The sequence below is a fragment of the Passer domesticus genome, chromosome 3 (assembly GCF_036417665.1).
Source record: "Passer domesticus isolate bPasDom1 chromosome 3, bPasDom1.hap1, whole genome shotgun sequence".
Lineage (NCBI taxonomy): Eukaryota > Metazoa > Chordata > Aves > Passeriformes > Passeridae > Passer > Passer domesticus.
In genome coordinates this window covers 61,824,597-61,838,060 of record NC_087476.1, presented here as the reverse complement: position 1 = coordinate 61,838,060, position 13,464 = coordinate 61,824,597, and the positions used below count along the sequence as shown (strand labels likewise).

The window sequence follows — 13,464 nt, the reverse complement described above, 5'->3', positions numbered from 1 at the left end:
TGTGATTCTCATTTCAAAAAAATATCAGTCAAAGATTTCCAAAAGGAACTCTCCCATTTCCCTCCTATACTACTTAATGAAAGGAGAGCTGTAAGATTCAGGTATCCCAAACTGCTGGCTCTTAAAGCACTGGGTCTGAACCAAGACCCTATAGACTTTATGGAACTCCTGTGAGATGTGCTTGACATGAAAAGTGGTGTGTGCAAGAGCCCATTCTATTTTGGCTAAGGGTAGTGAAGCACTGATTTTATTTCAGCTTGTATTTTAATATTAATATTTAAAAATTGACATCTCAACTTACAATTGTATCAGGTCAAGGTGAAGTAGTTAAAAATGTAGTCAGAAGTGTTTGTGGAGTTGATTATGGGAGATGCTGAGCACTGTCTAGTCCTCCTATAGTCTGTGAGAGGTTAGAGGACCCAGCACCTCCACAGAGGTCCAACCAGGGTAAACTGCACTAGAAGAAAACAATGGAGTTTCCTACCTACTTCAGGGTGGCAGTTTTTAGTCTCAATTCGTTTTGTAATTACAGGTGCCCAAAGCTGATCCTGTCAGCCCCAAGTTTGTTGGCCTTAGCAGAAAACCAGATTTGGGGTTGCCTGGAAACTCCCTTGTCCTTTTTTTTTCCCAGAGAAATCATTCTTCTAATTTCAGTAGGAGCAGAAAATTGTGCTGCATGTATATTACAGAGCTGGAACTCTGCTGTCTTTGTTGCTGATTTGGTGCTCAGAAATCACTGTCTCTACAGCAGCCTCATGTCAGCATGCTGTTGTGGCTAAACACGACCACCCCTGCCTAAAGCAAAGTTTATTATTTAAAAGACTGCAGCCTGCTGATGCTATAATTTTATCATGCTGCTTGTGTGTTCTGCAGTGAAAGGTATGCACACTTGATGACATTTCTTTAGGGATTAATGAAATGATACTGTCTTTATTTAATTCTTACTTACTCTAATGAGTAAGAATAAACTGTCATTTCCTTTAACAGTGAAGGTATAGAAACAAAACCTCTTGTAGTATACCTTAGAATATTTCAGAAACTGTGTTTATTACTTGATGAAGTAAATTGTTTATCAGTCTCTTAACGTAAGCAACATGGCATTTACAAACTGTACTGAATTTCTTCTGTTCTTTAGTATCTGCCAACTAAAAATCCAAGCCTGAAATGTCCAAATAATTCATGTCATTTTACATAAAACTAATCAAACCAAGTGACTAATTCCACTTTAAAAAAATGCTGTTCATCTTGCATTCCTGAAGTCCTGTCTCCAGAGGGGAGATACAAGGACCCTGCTGAGCACACAGTGCCTGTGCTGGCAGAGTGACTCACCAGCTCCTCAGGACTGTGCCTGGAGATAGAATCCCCTCCTGGCTGCCTACTCAGCAAGTGATTGTCAGGGTAATCCAACCCCTTGCCCATTTTTGTCAGTAGAAGTGCTCTGTCTCAGTGTGGGCTTTGTTCCCTCATTGCAGTTGATTTCGTGGTTCTTGGTTTACTTTTGGTGCCTGATGCTTTTCGTTTCTTTGTAGTGGATGAGTACTTTGAACAGCTGTAATTGAAAAGTCATTCATGTTGATGATCAGAAATGTGTGAGAGCTGTGGATTACAGTAAGGGAAAATTGAAATGGGAACTGTAAGGCACCTGCAATAGTAGGGCCACGTTTCTTTCAGACTCTTTATTTTCCTAAAAATTCATATTTCTTATGGTTGCCTGTATCATTATTGTTTATTAGGCAGCAATACGGAAAGAACTGAATGAATTCAAAAGCACAGAAATGGAAGTACACGAGGAAAGTCGGCAATTTACCAGGTGGGTGAATCCCTCTTCTTGTGTAAGTGTGAGAAATGAGTATGACAGCAAGCCTCTGCTTTTCTGCAAGTTCTCTGCAGTTGTGTCATGATTTGTGAGGATTCCTATCATGAGTCCCCTTGAATCCCACCACTGATTCTGTTGCAATTCCCAGTATTGCTGCTGCCATCTCTAGCTGATACAGCAGTACAGGTGACTAGTCACTATGTAGAAAAAGATTGTTTGGGGAATCTAAAAAATGCAAGAACCGTTGCAAGAATCCTTCAGTTCTTACAGATGAAGTTAGTAATCTTCAAGCACACAAAATAAAACGGGTTTCCTCCTCTGGCAGCACTCCCTTGCTCATTAAAGTATACATTTGTGTAGATGCATTTCCTAAGTGAAAATCAGATGATGTTTTGAACTTCTGAAAAGCTCACCAGTGTCTTGGCGAGCTTTCTAAGGGTCACTAAGGCTCCTGGCAGCAGTTTCTGGGGAACAAGATAGACTCCCTTGTTGCCACTTCTTATGTGTTAATGTGAATTTGTTTTGTTCTCTGCTTTGGATATCACCAAGATGTTGTCTGAAGCATTGTTATTTTAAGGAGCTCTGAAGTGTCCACAGTATTTTAGCAGGCTTCCAAATTTGGCAGAATTATTCCTAGAGGGAGGGACACACTTTCTGAAATCTCCATGGCATGTGTTCATTTTTCTTGGAAGTTACAAAGGCTGAAAATTGCCGTCAGCAATCAAAGCTTGATGTTAGGGTTGGCCAACATTGTGTACATATTATTAATGTATTTGCTTCCGCAGAAAATTAAGTCAAACAAAACCAGTTGTCTAAAACTGAGTCCCTTCTGTTTCCTGCTACTGTTTCAACCAAACTCAGGATCTGAGCTAGTGAGTGTGAATCACCTAATTAAAGAATGCGTTGCAAGGAAAATTCATTATGGGTGTTTCATGTATCTGCTACTTCACTGTTAGAAATCACTGAAGTTGTGAAATCATTCTCACCAAAACATGGAGCTTTTAAAAATAAAAGTTATCACTTCTGTGTAGATACAACATAAACAAATTAATTTTTAAAAATTCAAACCAGTTTCACAGACAGCAAACCTAAGCCAGAAGGTGAACCAGGATGCAGGGGTTTAATGTAGTGTTGCATTCTGACCACTAGAAAATGTATTTTTCACACATGGAGATGCATTTTTTCTTTTGGCTTCTGATGTCATTTTCTCTTTAGGTAGCACATAGCATATCTTTTTCAGAATGTATAAAAATACTACTTTTAAAAAAAGAGCATTCCAAGAGAGAGAATAAAAATAGCAGGTATAGAAACAAACCCCCTGCTTACATTGTTGTGCTTCTTGAGTTGCTTTGCAATATTGAAGCATAAGTACAGATTCATACAGGCATGATTGACACAAAAAGAACTGGATATTTTTTCATGAGCTTTGAGAACAGTTGAGGCTGATTACAACTGGATTCTTGAAAGCTGACCCAGGAATCTCATGGAGTGACAAAAGTGAATTATTTTCTTCAGGGAGGGCCTTTAAAAATGGAGTAAAAAATAGGAACAGCCAAACTGTGATAAATACAGGCAAAGATTCTATAGGGTGCTGAAAGAATTTCAACCTGAAGGAAATCAGTTTTTTCTTGTTCCTTTTCCATGCTCTTTTGTTTCACTGGTCATGTTGTGGAGTTACTGCACAGAAGTAAAAGAAAAAGATAATTAAGAGCAGAATAACTTGCAGATGTTTTAAGTCAATTGCAATTTTGAAAATAAAAATTTTCCCTGGGACATCTCATTAAAAATTATGTTTTCTGCTACATAATATTGGATTGATACAACAAAAGTGATTTAAGAAAAGCATAGACAGAAGTCTCTAGCCAGAGAATTAATTTCTCATACTTTAATTATTTTCAAGATCACTGAGATAATGCAAACCAAAAGGCACTTGCATTGGCACCTGATTAGCAAAGTGATAGACTGAGACAACAAGGAAGGTGCTTACTAAACAAAAATAGCTTATAGTATATGGTTTCCTATACTATTGCAAATTAAATACAGATGATTTAATATTATAATCAGTACTTACAATATATTTGAAATGTTAAAAATTTATATCAAACTTGGAAAAGAAAGAACAATGAGTTTCATTGTTCATCATTTACTCTAATGACTGTCAATTGACTGGTTTTCTAGTCCTAGTAATTTAGACTGATTCTTTCTGTTATTTCATAGCAAAATCCAAGAAAATTAGTTTCTAAAAATAGAGAAATCAATACAAGTTTGGGAGGAGCATATTAGCAGGTGTTCATTAAGTGTTTCTAATGAAAATGCTATATATGGTCCAGTGTATTGTTTTTCCACAAAATACAAAACCCCTGTGTCTTTTTAGCAATCCTCTGTACCCTCATGTAGCAGATCAGCTGCTTAGTTGTGAATGTCAGGCTTTGTGCACACCTCCTTCATTTGAGAAATGCATCCCTGTATTGTATTGAATCAACTTATAGGGATAATGTGTGGAACTATTGAGAGAAGTTTTTGTTTGTGTCAAACAAAAACTTAGGTAAATCTATTGTGTAGATGGATCATTATCTATGCCTTTTTCAAGCTGCTGCACCTTTTACTACTTCATGGACAGATACATTTTTAAAGCCATTTAAACAGAAATATATGTCTACATACTGAGAACCTGATACTGGTGCCCTCCTTACCCTTTTGCTTGGATTCATTACATTTAACATGATTTAGAATTTCAATTGCTGTAGGTTCCTAACTTATTATAGAAAGGGCTGGTGACACCTTTTGGAGCAACCCACTTCTCTAGACATCATACAGGCAATCTGGAGTGATGTACATGCCCTACCTAAAAGCCTAAAAAAGTGAGGTGTATTTGGGTCTTCATGTACCTCAGTTCACTGCTGCTAATAAGAAGAAAGCATCTGAAATGCTATACAATTTGCTGCTTAGGTAAAAGAAAATACAAAATTTTTGTTAGCCTCATTTTACACAAGGATTAAAACCCCAGAATTTTAATTTTTATGGTTTAGCAAAGGTTTTCTGATAATACTTAGTGACAGCATATGCAAATAATGGGTGGAATTGTAGATAAATTTGTATTGGCAAACAGACTGGAGACTCTTCTCTGGCCCTGAGGCCAGCAAGCTTGGAACAGTTTGAATCCATGCACTTAACCTGTTCCTCTCACCTCAAAACAGGATGATGTCCCCCCTTCCCAACCTGCCTGCTGTCCTGTGCTAACCCCAACCATGCCCAGGCAATACCTGAAAGCACTGGCTGACCCAACAAAACTCTGCCAGGGACCACACTGGCAGGTTAATGGCACAGACATACAGTGACACACCAGTGCTTGAGCCACACCAAATCTCTGGTTTTCTATTTAGAGATGGACAGCAGGAAATAACAGGTCTGACTCTAAACCAACACAGATCAGGAAAACCAGGAATAATTGGCTGACAAAAGGAAACAGCTGTGAGAACAGGATGAGGATCAGTGTCATTGTCATTTGAAATAACATAATTCTAAGATTTTAATTTATCTTTTCAGGTTTCATCGTCCATAGCTGTTTGACTACATCCCATATTTCAAGTAACAATTTTCTTTGGGGAAATCATTGCTTCCTGAAGACCTGAAATTGCACTGGAACTTGATTGAGTATGAGTGTGTGCTACAGCTTACCCTGAGGCTAATGAAGAAAGTGGCCCTTGTCTTTGTCAATGGACAAATAATTAGTCTGGGAGGAGAACCCACAGGAAGTGTCTGTCCATGTCCAGACAAACCACGGTTCTGTGGCCAGCCCACATGGATAAGCCAGTGGACTTCTTTGTCAGAGCTCCACGAGTCAGGAAGTGCTGAAGACAATCGCTGGAGAGCCTGCTGCCAGGATCTCCTTGGGCTTCACGGGGTTGGGATTGAGAGGAACAAAGAGGGAGAGGGTGACAAAAGAGCTGAGAGCTGGGGGAAAAGAGACTTTGTCAGTCCACAGAGCTAAGTGGAATGGATGGGACTGCTCAACAATGCATTTGGCCAGTGGGAAGAATTATTTTTTAAAAGAGAGTGTAAGCAACTGTGCATGTAGGTTTTTTCAGTGGCTGCAGCCTGTCTTAAAAAGATAGCAAGCCATAAGTCCTCGTGTCATCAGTACTTTAGGAAGAACTATAATTTTCTTTGGTGCCAGTAAATACAGTTGCCAGAAATTAGTCCTAGGATAACTCAACTGTCTTTTTTTAAATCCCAGTGCGCATGCTTCAGGAAAACACACGGAACATTCATACAGAACAAGTAATATATTTTTCTGTTTTTTAATGTTGACATACTCTGGATCCTCAGAGATACATAAACAGGATTTGAAGGACAAATAATGTGACACTATGAATGCAATGAAATGCTTTGTGTTTAGAAACACTCCTTGCTGTCTGTCACTTGCCATTCAAACCATAGGGATCATTATCTTTGTCATCCATGGCAGGAAGTGGTGACAGCTTTGACATCATGCTAGTGTGAATCCAAAGTCAGAATTGAAATTAGGTGCAGAAGTCTTTATTAATAGGCCTGAGCAGTGATTACTAACATAACTTGTTACATTTAAGGACTCTTGCACTGCATTGAGGAAGAACTCCCAGACAAATCAGTATGTCTTCAGCTAGTGAGCCTTTAAAAGTGAAAGAAAAATCCTTGGAGTGTCTCCAGCCTGTTTTTGTTGAGTGTGAAGAATGCTTCTTAGATTCCTAATTTTTTATACTATCTTGAAATTGTACATGTGAATAGAGTACTATTAAAATTAAGTGGTATGGAGTGTGAAAGGCAATACATGGTTTTTCTAAGTTGGCCCAAAGGCCTATTAAAAAAAGCCTGTGGCATTGTTTACACTAAGAAATTCTCTGTCCTATATTAGCACTTATTTATCCTTTGAATTAGTGTACACAACATTGGGGGGGGGGGGGGTCCTGGAATTCACATATGCATACATTTAATGCAGTATTACAATATATTTGCTATTTATCCTTTCTAATGTGTGTACATATTACAATTTATTTTTGTCTTTTATGTGTCCTGTTCAGTTTTTAATTATGAAGTGTAAGTATTTCTTTTTCTGGCAATAAAAGGTCTGTGTAGATGTGATTTTTACCTCAGAACCTGTGATAGATTCTTGTGGAATGTGTTTAGTTTATAAAATTGAAGGTTGTTGTTAGAGATGTCAGCCTAAAGGCAGGAAGGCAATTTGGTGGCTAAAATTAGATATCCCTCTTTAGAGCTATTTACAACAGGACCAGGTTTGCATAAATGAGGTGGATTATTTTAATGAAGAGCACTTCTAGTAACAGAAGAGTGCTTTCCAACAGCTGTCACTCTCTGTCACTCTATTATTTTTAAAGACACTGAGAAAGTTTTTTTAAAAAAGGTAAGATTTAAATTACTGTTAGGATCCATTATACTTGGATAGAAATCTATGTACAAGCCACAAAATATCAATAACTGAATAAAAAAAAAGCCATCTACATGCTTGTAGCAAAGAAAAAGAAGCAGCACCTTCCTTTTTTAATGGAATCAATAAGAGCCATTAGGATTCCATTTGCAGAAAATAAGCTTCTGGAAAGTCCATCACTTTATAAATATAGAAACACCACTTTGACATCAAGGAAGCAGTGAAAATGTATCTTTTGGCACTAAATCATACAGGAATTAGCAGGGCATTAGGTTTGTCAGCAATTCTGGTGGAATGCTAATTTTTATTTTTAGCATTTGAAGAGTAAACTCAAAAGTTATACTGGAATAGTTCCGCTTAAACTTTTTTTTGCTAATGTTGCCAAATTTAGGAATATGTGTCCAAAATCATATAAAGGTCTACTATGTTGGCTTCGAAATATAAAACACAGTACTTCACTTCAAAGGAAATGAGTGCAGCAATTAAATAGATCTCAGTGTTGCATTAATCACGTTGAAACATGTGAAAGCAGCCAAGATACTGAAGGCAGAAAGACAGCTGTTACACAGGCAGCATAACTCGGACAAAGGTAAGGTCAGACTATAAATGTTTTATATAAGACAGTAGATCCACCACTATGCCAAGGTACACACAGGTTACACAAGCTAACTAAAACTTGTTAAACTCTTAGGATGAAGTAAAAAATTGACTTTGCAAGAAGACATTCCTCTATACTAGGCCTGGACCATGGATGGAAAGTCACGTGCCAACCTGAGTAGTAATAACACAAAGATGAGTCTACAACTTCTGGCTCAGACTTCTTCAAGCTGAAGTTATGTCATAAGAAATAAAGATGTGTAAGTGAGGTATTACTTAGGCTTTCCCTGTCTTCCTTCTGGGATTGGAGGGTTTTTTTTAAGTATTCCCTCCAAGCCATTTCTAGTTGCAGGACTCTAGCCTTGGTAGAGATGCTGAGTTAATTTTTAATTTCTTACTATTTTGATAATAATCAGATGCATTGCCCCACAGTTCAGCAAACTAATTAAGCACATTTATGTAACTGGACAAAAAGAATTACCTTTATGGGAACTTATGTAAAATCTTATGTAGTATACTATATAAGATTATTATAAGATGTAGCAGAATGAGAACTACAAACTATCTATAGTGTATTGTATCCACACAGAGACATAGAATTGTATATATTATTTTTGTATTCTAAATATCACCTGGCACAAAAGCAACAGTTGTAAAATATTGTCCATGAAAAAAAATAATAAGAATTTGGTATGTCACCATGTGCAGTGAAGCAAGTTTGCTTTAAGAAGCCTGAAGTCAATTTCTGCTGCCTCTCCTAGTTTTCTGTATTGATAAGTTCAAATGTTTTCCAGTTGCATCAACAACCCATTGGAAATATTACATCATATACCTGCCTTGGTGCTGCTGGTGCCTTCTAGAAGGGAAAAAAATCAGGGTAAGTCCTGAGAAATTAATGAGTTAATAACCTTAGACAATAGGATTTTAATTATTAACTGATTTTTAATGAGTCAATAATCCTAGAGTTAAAAATAAAAAGATGTTAAACAGGCAAAGAAAAAATAGCAGTTTTCATGCAAAGTATAGTACAGTCCAGTTGGCGAAGAGGGATCAATATGATAACTTTTATCAAGTTGGATGAATCATTTAAATGTCATGCACAAGATATGACAACCTTACACACATGATACCTATGTTCCCACAGAGTCAGGTATGTCCACATCCACAGAAAGAGAAAATGAGCAGCTTGAAGTAATGGCTTCTGAAATTATCTCATATATAATATTTAGCAGTATAATCACACATCACAGCATGTTGCTGTGGGTGCAAAAGAATGGATGCTTAATCAAATCCTAATTTCTTCTTCACATAAAAAATTGAAATGGTTCTAGAGTGTCTCGTCTCTCTCTTCTTTCAGGTAATACATATGAGTCTTTATAACTCAGATACAGTCTGTCTGGATTTTTTTTTTAATTGTGCTATATTGACCCAACAAGTACCAAAAAAAAAAAGTAAATGCTAATTATTATTTATGCTAATACCATTTCAACTGGTGATTTGAAACATGTTAGGACCAGAAGCAACATCTCTTCAAACATCTCTTCACTGTAAGTATTCATGGCCATTTGTAGTTCTACAAGACTGCATGTATTTGTTGGGTTTATTATTTATGTACAGTTGTGCATGTCCCTTGCTGTGGTGGACTGGATGGACTGACCTCTGATGTGGTGTGGAACAGGACAGCCCCACCATCTGCTTTGGCCAACCTGAGCACCTCTTAGAGAAGCACCACAACCTCAGTGCTGACATGGAAAAACCACATCAGATAAGCACCCATTTTTTTAACTTGAAAGCCAAATGAAAGCTGTGAAACAAAGGTATGAAGTATCCCTGATATTACAGAAATTAGACCCCTCCTTCCAGGTGAAGTGAGTGCTTGGTTTCCTGCAGAGATGCTTCAAACTCAGACCTGTAACTAATAATGCTACAGCTACATGAGAGAATTTCTTTCAAATTAACAGCTGCTTAACCTGACTATAAGCTCTATCTGAGCTCTGATTTTGTATCATCATAAAGTACAAAAAGATCCAGCCAGCAACAGACTAAAAACATCTAATCCAGCCTGGCAGCCTGGGAATCAATCAAAACTCCCTGACTGCCTGCAGCTGGCAGGGCTTGGAGTCAGGGCAGGGAGAGCCACACTGTCACCTGGGTACCTGGCAGCACAGGTCTGTGTGAGCACTGCTGACATCCTAAGCAGAGACCACGATATTGGCCCACGTCTTAATGTCTGTTAATGCTTTAATGACAAAGCAAACCAAGCTAAAAGCTTACATTTGCATGAGACTGTCAGGTGCACATGAATGGTGTGTTTAACACTTTCACATCCTCTGGTTTTAATGATCTTCAGGAGTTAGGACCTGTGCCATTGTTGTAAACTAAACCGCAAATATACTCAGGGTGAAAAAAACAAGTATGAATAAACTTGCCTCCTGCCTTTAGGATCTTCCACGTTTAGTTCCATTATTGTTGCTAGCTGCAGTCTTATTATACCAAGATCAGTGCAATATTCACTGGTGGGGCATAGATTATGATGAAAAGAAAAATATATATTCTGAAAGATTTTATAAAGATGATACAGAACTATTTTGAAGGTCAAATTAAAAACAAAACAAAGCAGTTCCCAGAATAGTTTAAAACTTCTATTTAACAGAAATCTGAAAAAAAAACCCCACCAAAATTTACGAAACTGTATCTATACAGAGAAAGAGGGAAATGGAGTGAAATTAACATATATTTGCTATAATGTTCAAACAGGTTTATATTTATTAACTCAAATAATTAATAAGGTCTTGTTTTACTTTGTGTTCCCATTTCGTTTCAAGATTTTCCTGGAAATAAAGCTTATATGAACTAGATACAGCATTTCACCAATATTTTATAGAAGCTACATATTGCATTGGATAGAAACAAAGAAAGCAATGGTATTATCTGTATCTTCTTGTTCAAGCATAAATTCTTTATATTACAAAAAATCTTGCAATACTATGTCAAATTTAAAAATATTTGAACATTGTTATGATATAGTAAAACGTTAAAGCGTTGTTAAACATATCTTCCTTTCACTACTTTGTGTGGTGGTATATTGATTTGTAAACTTGTACAAATTTTGGAATTAAAGAAATACTGTGTTTTGGATTATTATTATTTTAGCAGGTGTGATTTGAAACACAAATATCAATGGCTCATTTGAACAGGCTGTATCAGCAGCGGGGGAAGGGTGTGGAGATGGCCCATGCTAAATTGCCTGCAACTGTTTAAATAGCTCTTAAGTTTTGGGGGGAAGAGGGGGTATCCTTAAAAAAAATAAAACAGAATTGCATTTACAACCGAACTGCAAATCTGGGAGAGGCACAAGAAGACTGCAGGGCACAGACACTGTTGTGCACACACAGGAGCTGATAAAGCTGGTGAGCTTGTGTCCCTTCCCCGCATTCTGCGGCACAACAGCTCAAACGCTAAATCATGGCAACGTTTGTGGGCCGTGCTTTGGACCCAGCTGCACCTTAAACACTGGGAGATCACAAACCTGTGTTTCCCTGGCAGAGCTGCAGTACACCAGGACAAGTTCAGCAGTAGGAATCACTGCACTCCTGCCTCTTCCAAGCAAGCCCAGGGCTGGATCACACATCCACACCAGTGCGGGTTGCTGAGCTCCGGTACGGTCTTCCGAGGGTCCAGTACAGCCAGAAGGTTCTTACCTGCTGAACAGACTCCAAGGCAGCCACAACCACCTGAAATGGAATTGTCACATGAATTCATTGCAACTCAGATTTTGCATCCAGAGTGTCACCTATTCATACACACTAGGCCAGTTCTTAGACTTTATTTTTTCTATTAATTTGATTAAAAATAGTGAAAAAATATTATTTAAGTAACTTCCTTTGATTTAATTAAATGTTCCCATTTTCAAGTCAAGTAAGGCAAACAAAATTCAAGCCTTGGTTCCCCACTGCCTGTCATGCTAAATAGTTACTGGTAAGTACAAAAAATGTATCTGAAACATTATCAGCTTAGAATTGCTGTCCCTCTAAAATGTACTTTCCACATGTTTCATTACTTTCAAAAGATGGAAGGCTGTGGATAAGCAATACCAACAACTTTTATGACAGATTTTATGTAAAAATTATAAAATTAATGCATCAGCATGGCTCAGTGTGATTGAATATGGTAACTCTAACGAAGTGGCAGATCTGATACTGCATTTTACACAGGTGTGTGATATCTGTGAATGCAACTGTTACAAATTAATGACAGCTGCTTCTTGAGGTTTCATCTGTTATATATATATATATATACACACACACACAAATATAGTGCAGTATCATCACCTGAAAAACATAAAGAATGTATTGGGGGTTTATACAGTACATATGTTATGCTTGTTTTATGGTGTTTCTATTAAACCAAGGAAACTCAAATTGTGCTGCCTAGTTGCACATTACTGTAGGATACTCTGCTGTGCACAGTTCCAAGTGCCTTAGACAACTGTTTAGCTCTTTGAATTATAGATATATATGAATGAATATATATAAACAGAACATTTTAAAAATCACCTCTAGAAAATTGTTCAGAAAACCTTTACTGAAAATATTTTCTTCTTTAATCTCTAGCATGTACACAGTACATTAATCTCTAGCATAGCAGAGGTAAATTCAGAGAGCCTCCAGAGGCCAAATAAAACTGCCTCCTTGTGGAAATGAAATGAAAAAATGTTCCTGAAACCTTCCTTTGAATTCTGGCAGTCCTTCAAACGCATCTGGTAAATTCCCTGTGTGTGGTGTATTCATGGAGAGATGTGTTGAAAGAGGTGATACTTGGTTTAAAAAGACAAAGTTAGGGTTGTAGCTCAATGGTTTGGAGACCTAATCTATGCTCCCAGTTTCCCCTTTTTTTGTCAGCAAGAAGTGTTTACCACTTTCATTGACAGTAGATTTATAGTGGAAATACACCCTCTGCACAGGAACAAAACTGATCTGCACAGCTGAGGGTTCAGCCTAGTCAGCAGTGCATCTGCCAATCTTTTAACTTTCAAAGTGACTGACAATAACTTTTGTTTAAAATACTTTGAAATAATTTCTTCTTTGCAAGAACTAGGAGAAAAAATGAGCATAAATTTCCTCACACAGACGGCCAGTTGACGATTATGTTAAGGATGTGCTTCCAGCATATTATCTTTTAAGTGGCTGCCTTGACAGTGAGACTGTTTCAATACTGACCATTTTCCTTCTGCAAGCATAAAAGGAGTGGTTAGTGACCTGAGCACTTACCCCTCAGTCTCTGTAGATGCTCTGTGCTGAGTTCTGTTCGCAGTCTCTGCAAAGAACAGACAGTGAGAGAGTGCTGTGTGAAGGATGGCCTTGTAAGGCTTGGATGAAATCAGAAGCTTAAGCAGAGTCTCCCTGACACTCTCTCATACACAGTTCACATCCATGTGATACTAAATATTGAATTTTGATATAAATAAGGAGATGACTCACCCGCAGGTATCAACAAAGGAGGAAATGTGGTGCCTATTGTTGCTAATCCGTGATTCAAACTCATCCTTAGATGTATTACTGTTAGTATACATTAGCAATCTTCTGTGATATGGGAAGGAACCTGTCTTAATCTCTGTGTGAACATA

At 37.5% G+C, this 13,464-nt stretch overlaps 1 protein-coding gene and 1 long non-coding RNA gene across 7 annotated transcripts in view; one reads left to right on the top strand and one right to left on the bottom strand.

The window, feature by feature from the left end:
- Window positions 1-6,937, top strand: part of PHACTR2 (phosphatase and actin regulator 2) — a 129,097-nt gene extending 122,160 nt beyond the window's left edge. For all 6 annotated transcript variants that reach the window (XM_064413486.1, XM_064413481.1, XM_064413485.1 and 3 more), the window contains 2 exons: window positions 1,734-1,810; window positions 5,363-6,937. In XM_064413486.1, the coding sequence (XP_064269556.1) occupies window positions 1,734-1,810; window positions 5,363-5,378 (93 nt within the window). In that variant the 3' untranslated portion in view covers window positions 5,379-6,937. The remainder of the gene's footprint in view (window positions 1-1,733; window positions 1,811-5,362) is intronic.
- A 2,651-nt stretch (window positions 6,938-9,588) lies between these two features.
- LOC135296746 (uncharacterized) lies at window positions 9,589-13,240 on the bottom strand. Its single transcript, XR_010358754.1, has 2 exons — window positions 13,109-13,240; window positions 9,589-11,572 (listed from the first exon to the last, which is right to left on the bottom strand). It is a non-coding gene; the product is annotated as an uncharacterized LOC135296746 (long non-coding RNA).
- Between the last annotated feature and the right edge of the window lie 224 nt (window positions 13,241-13,464).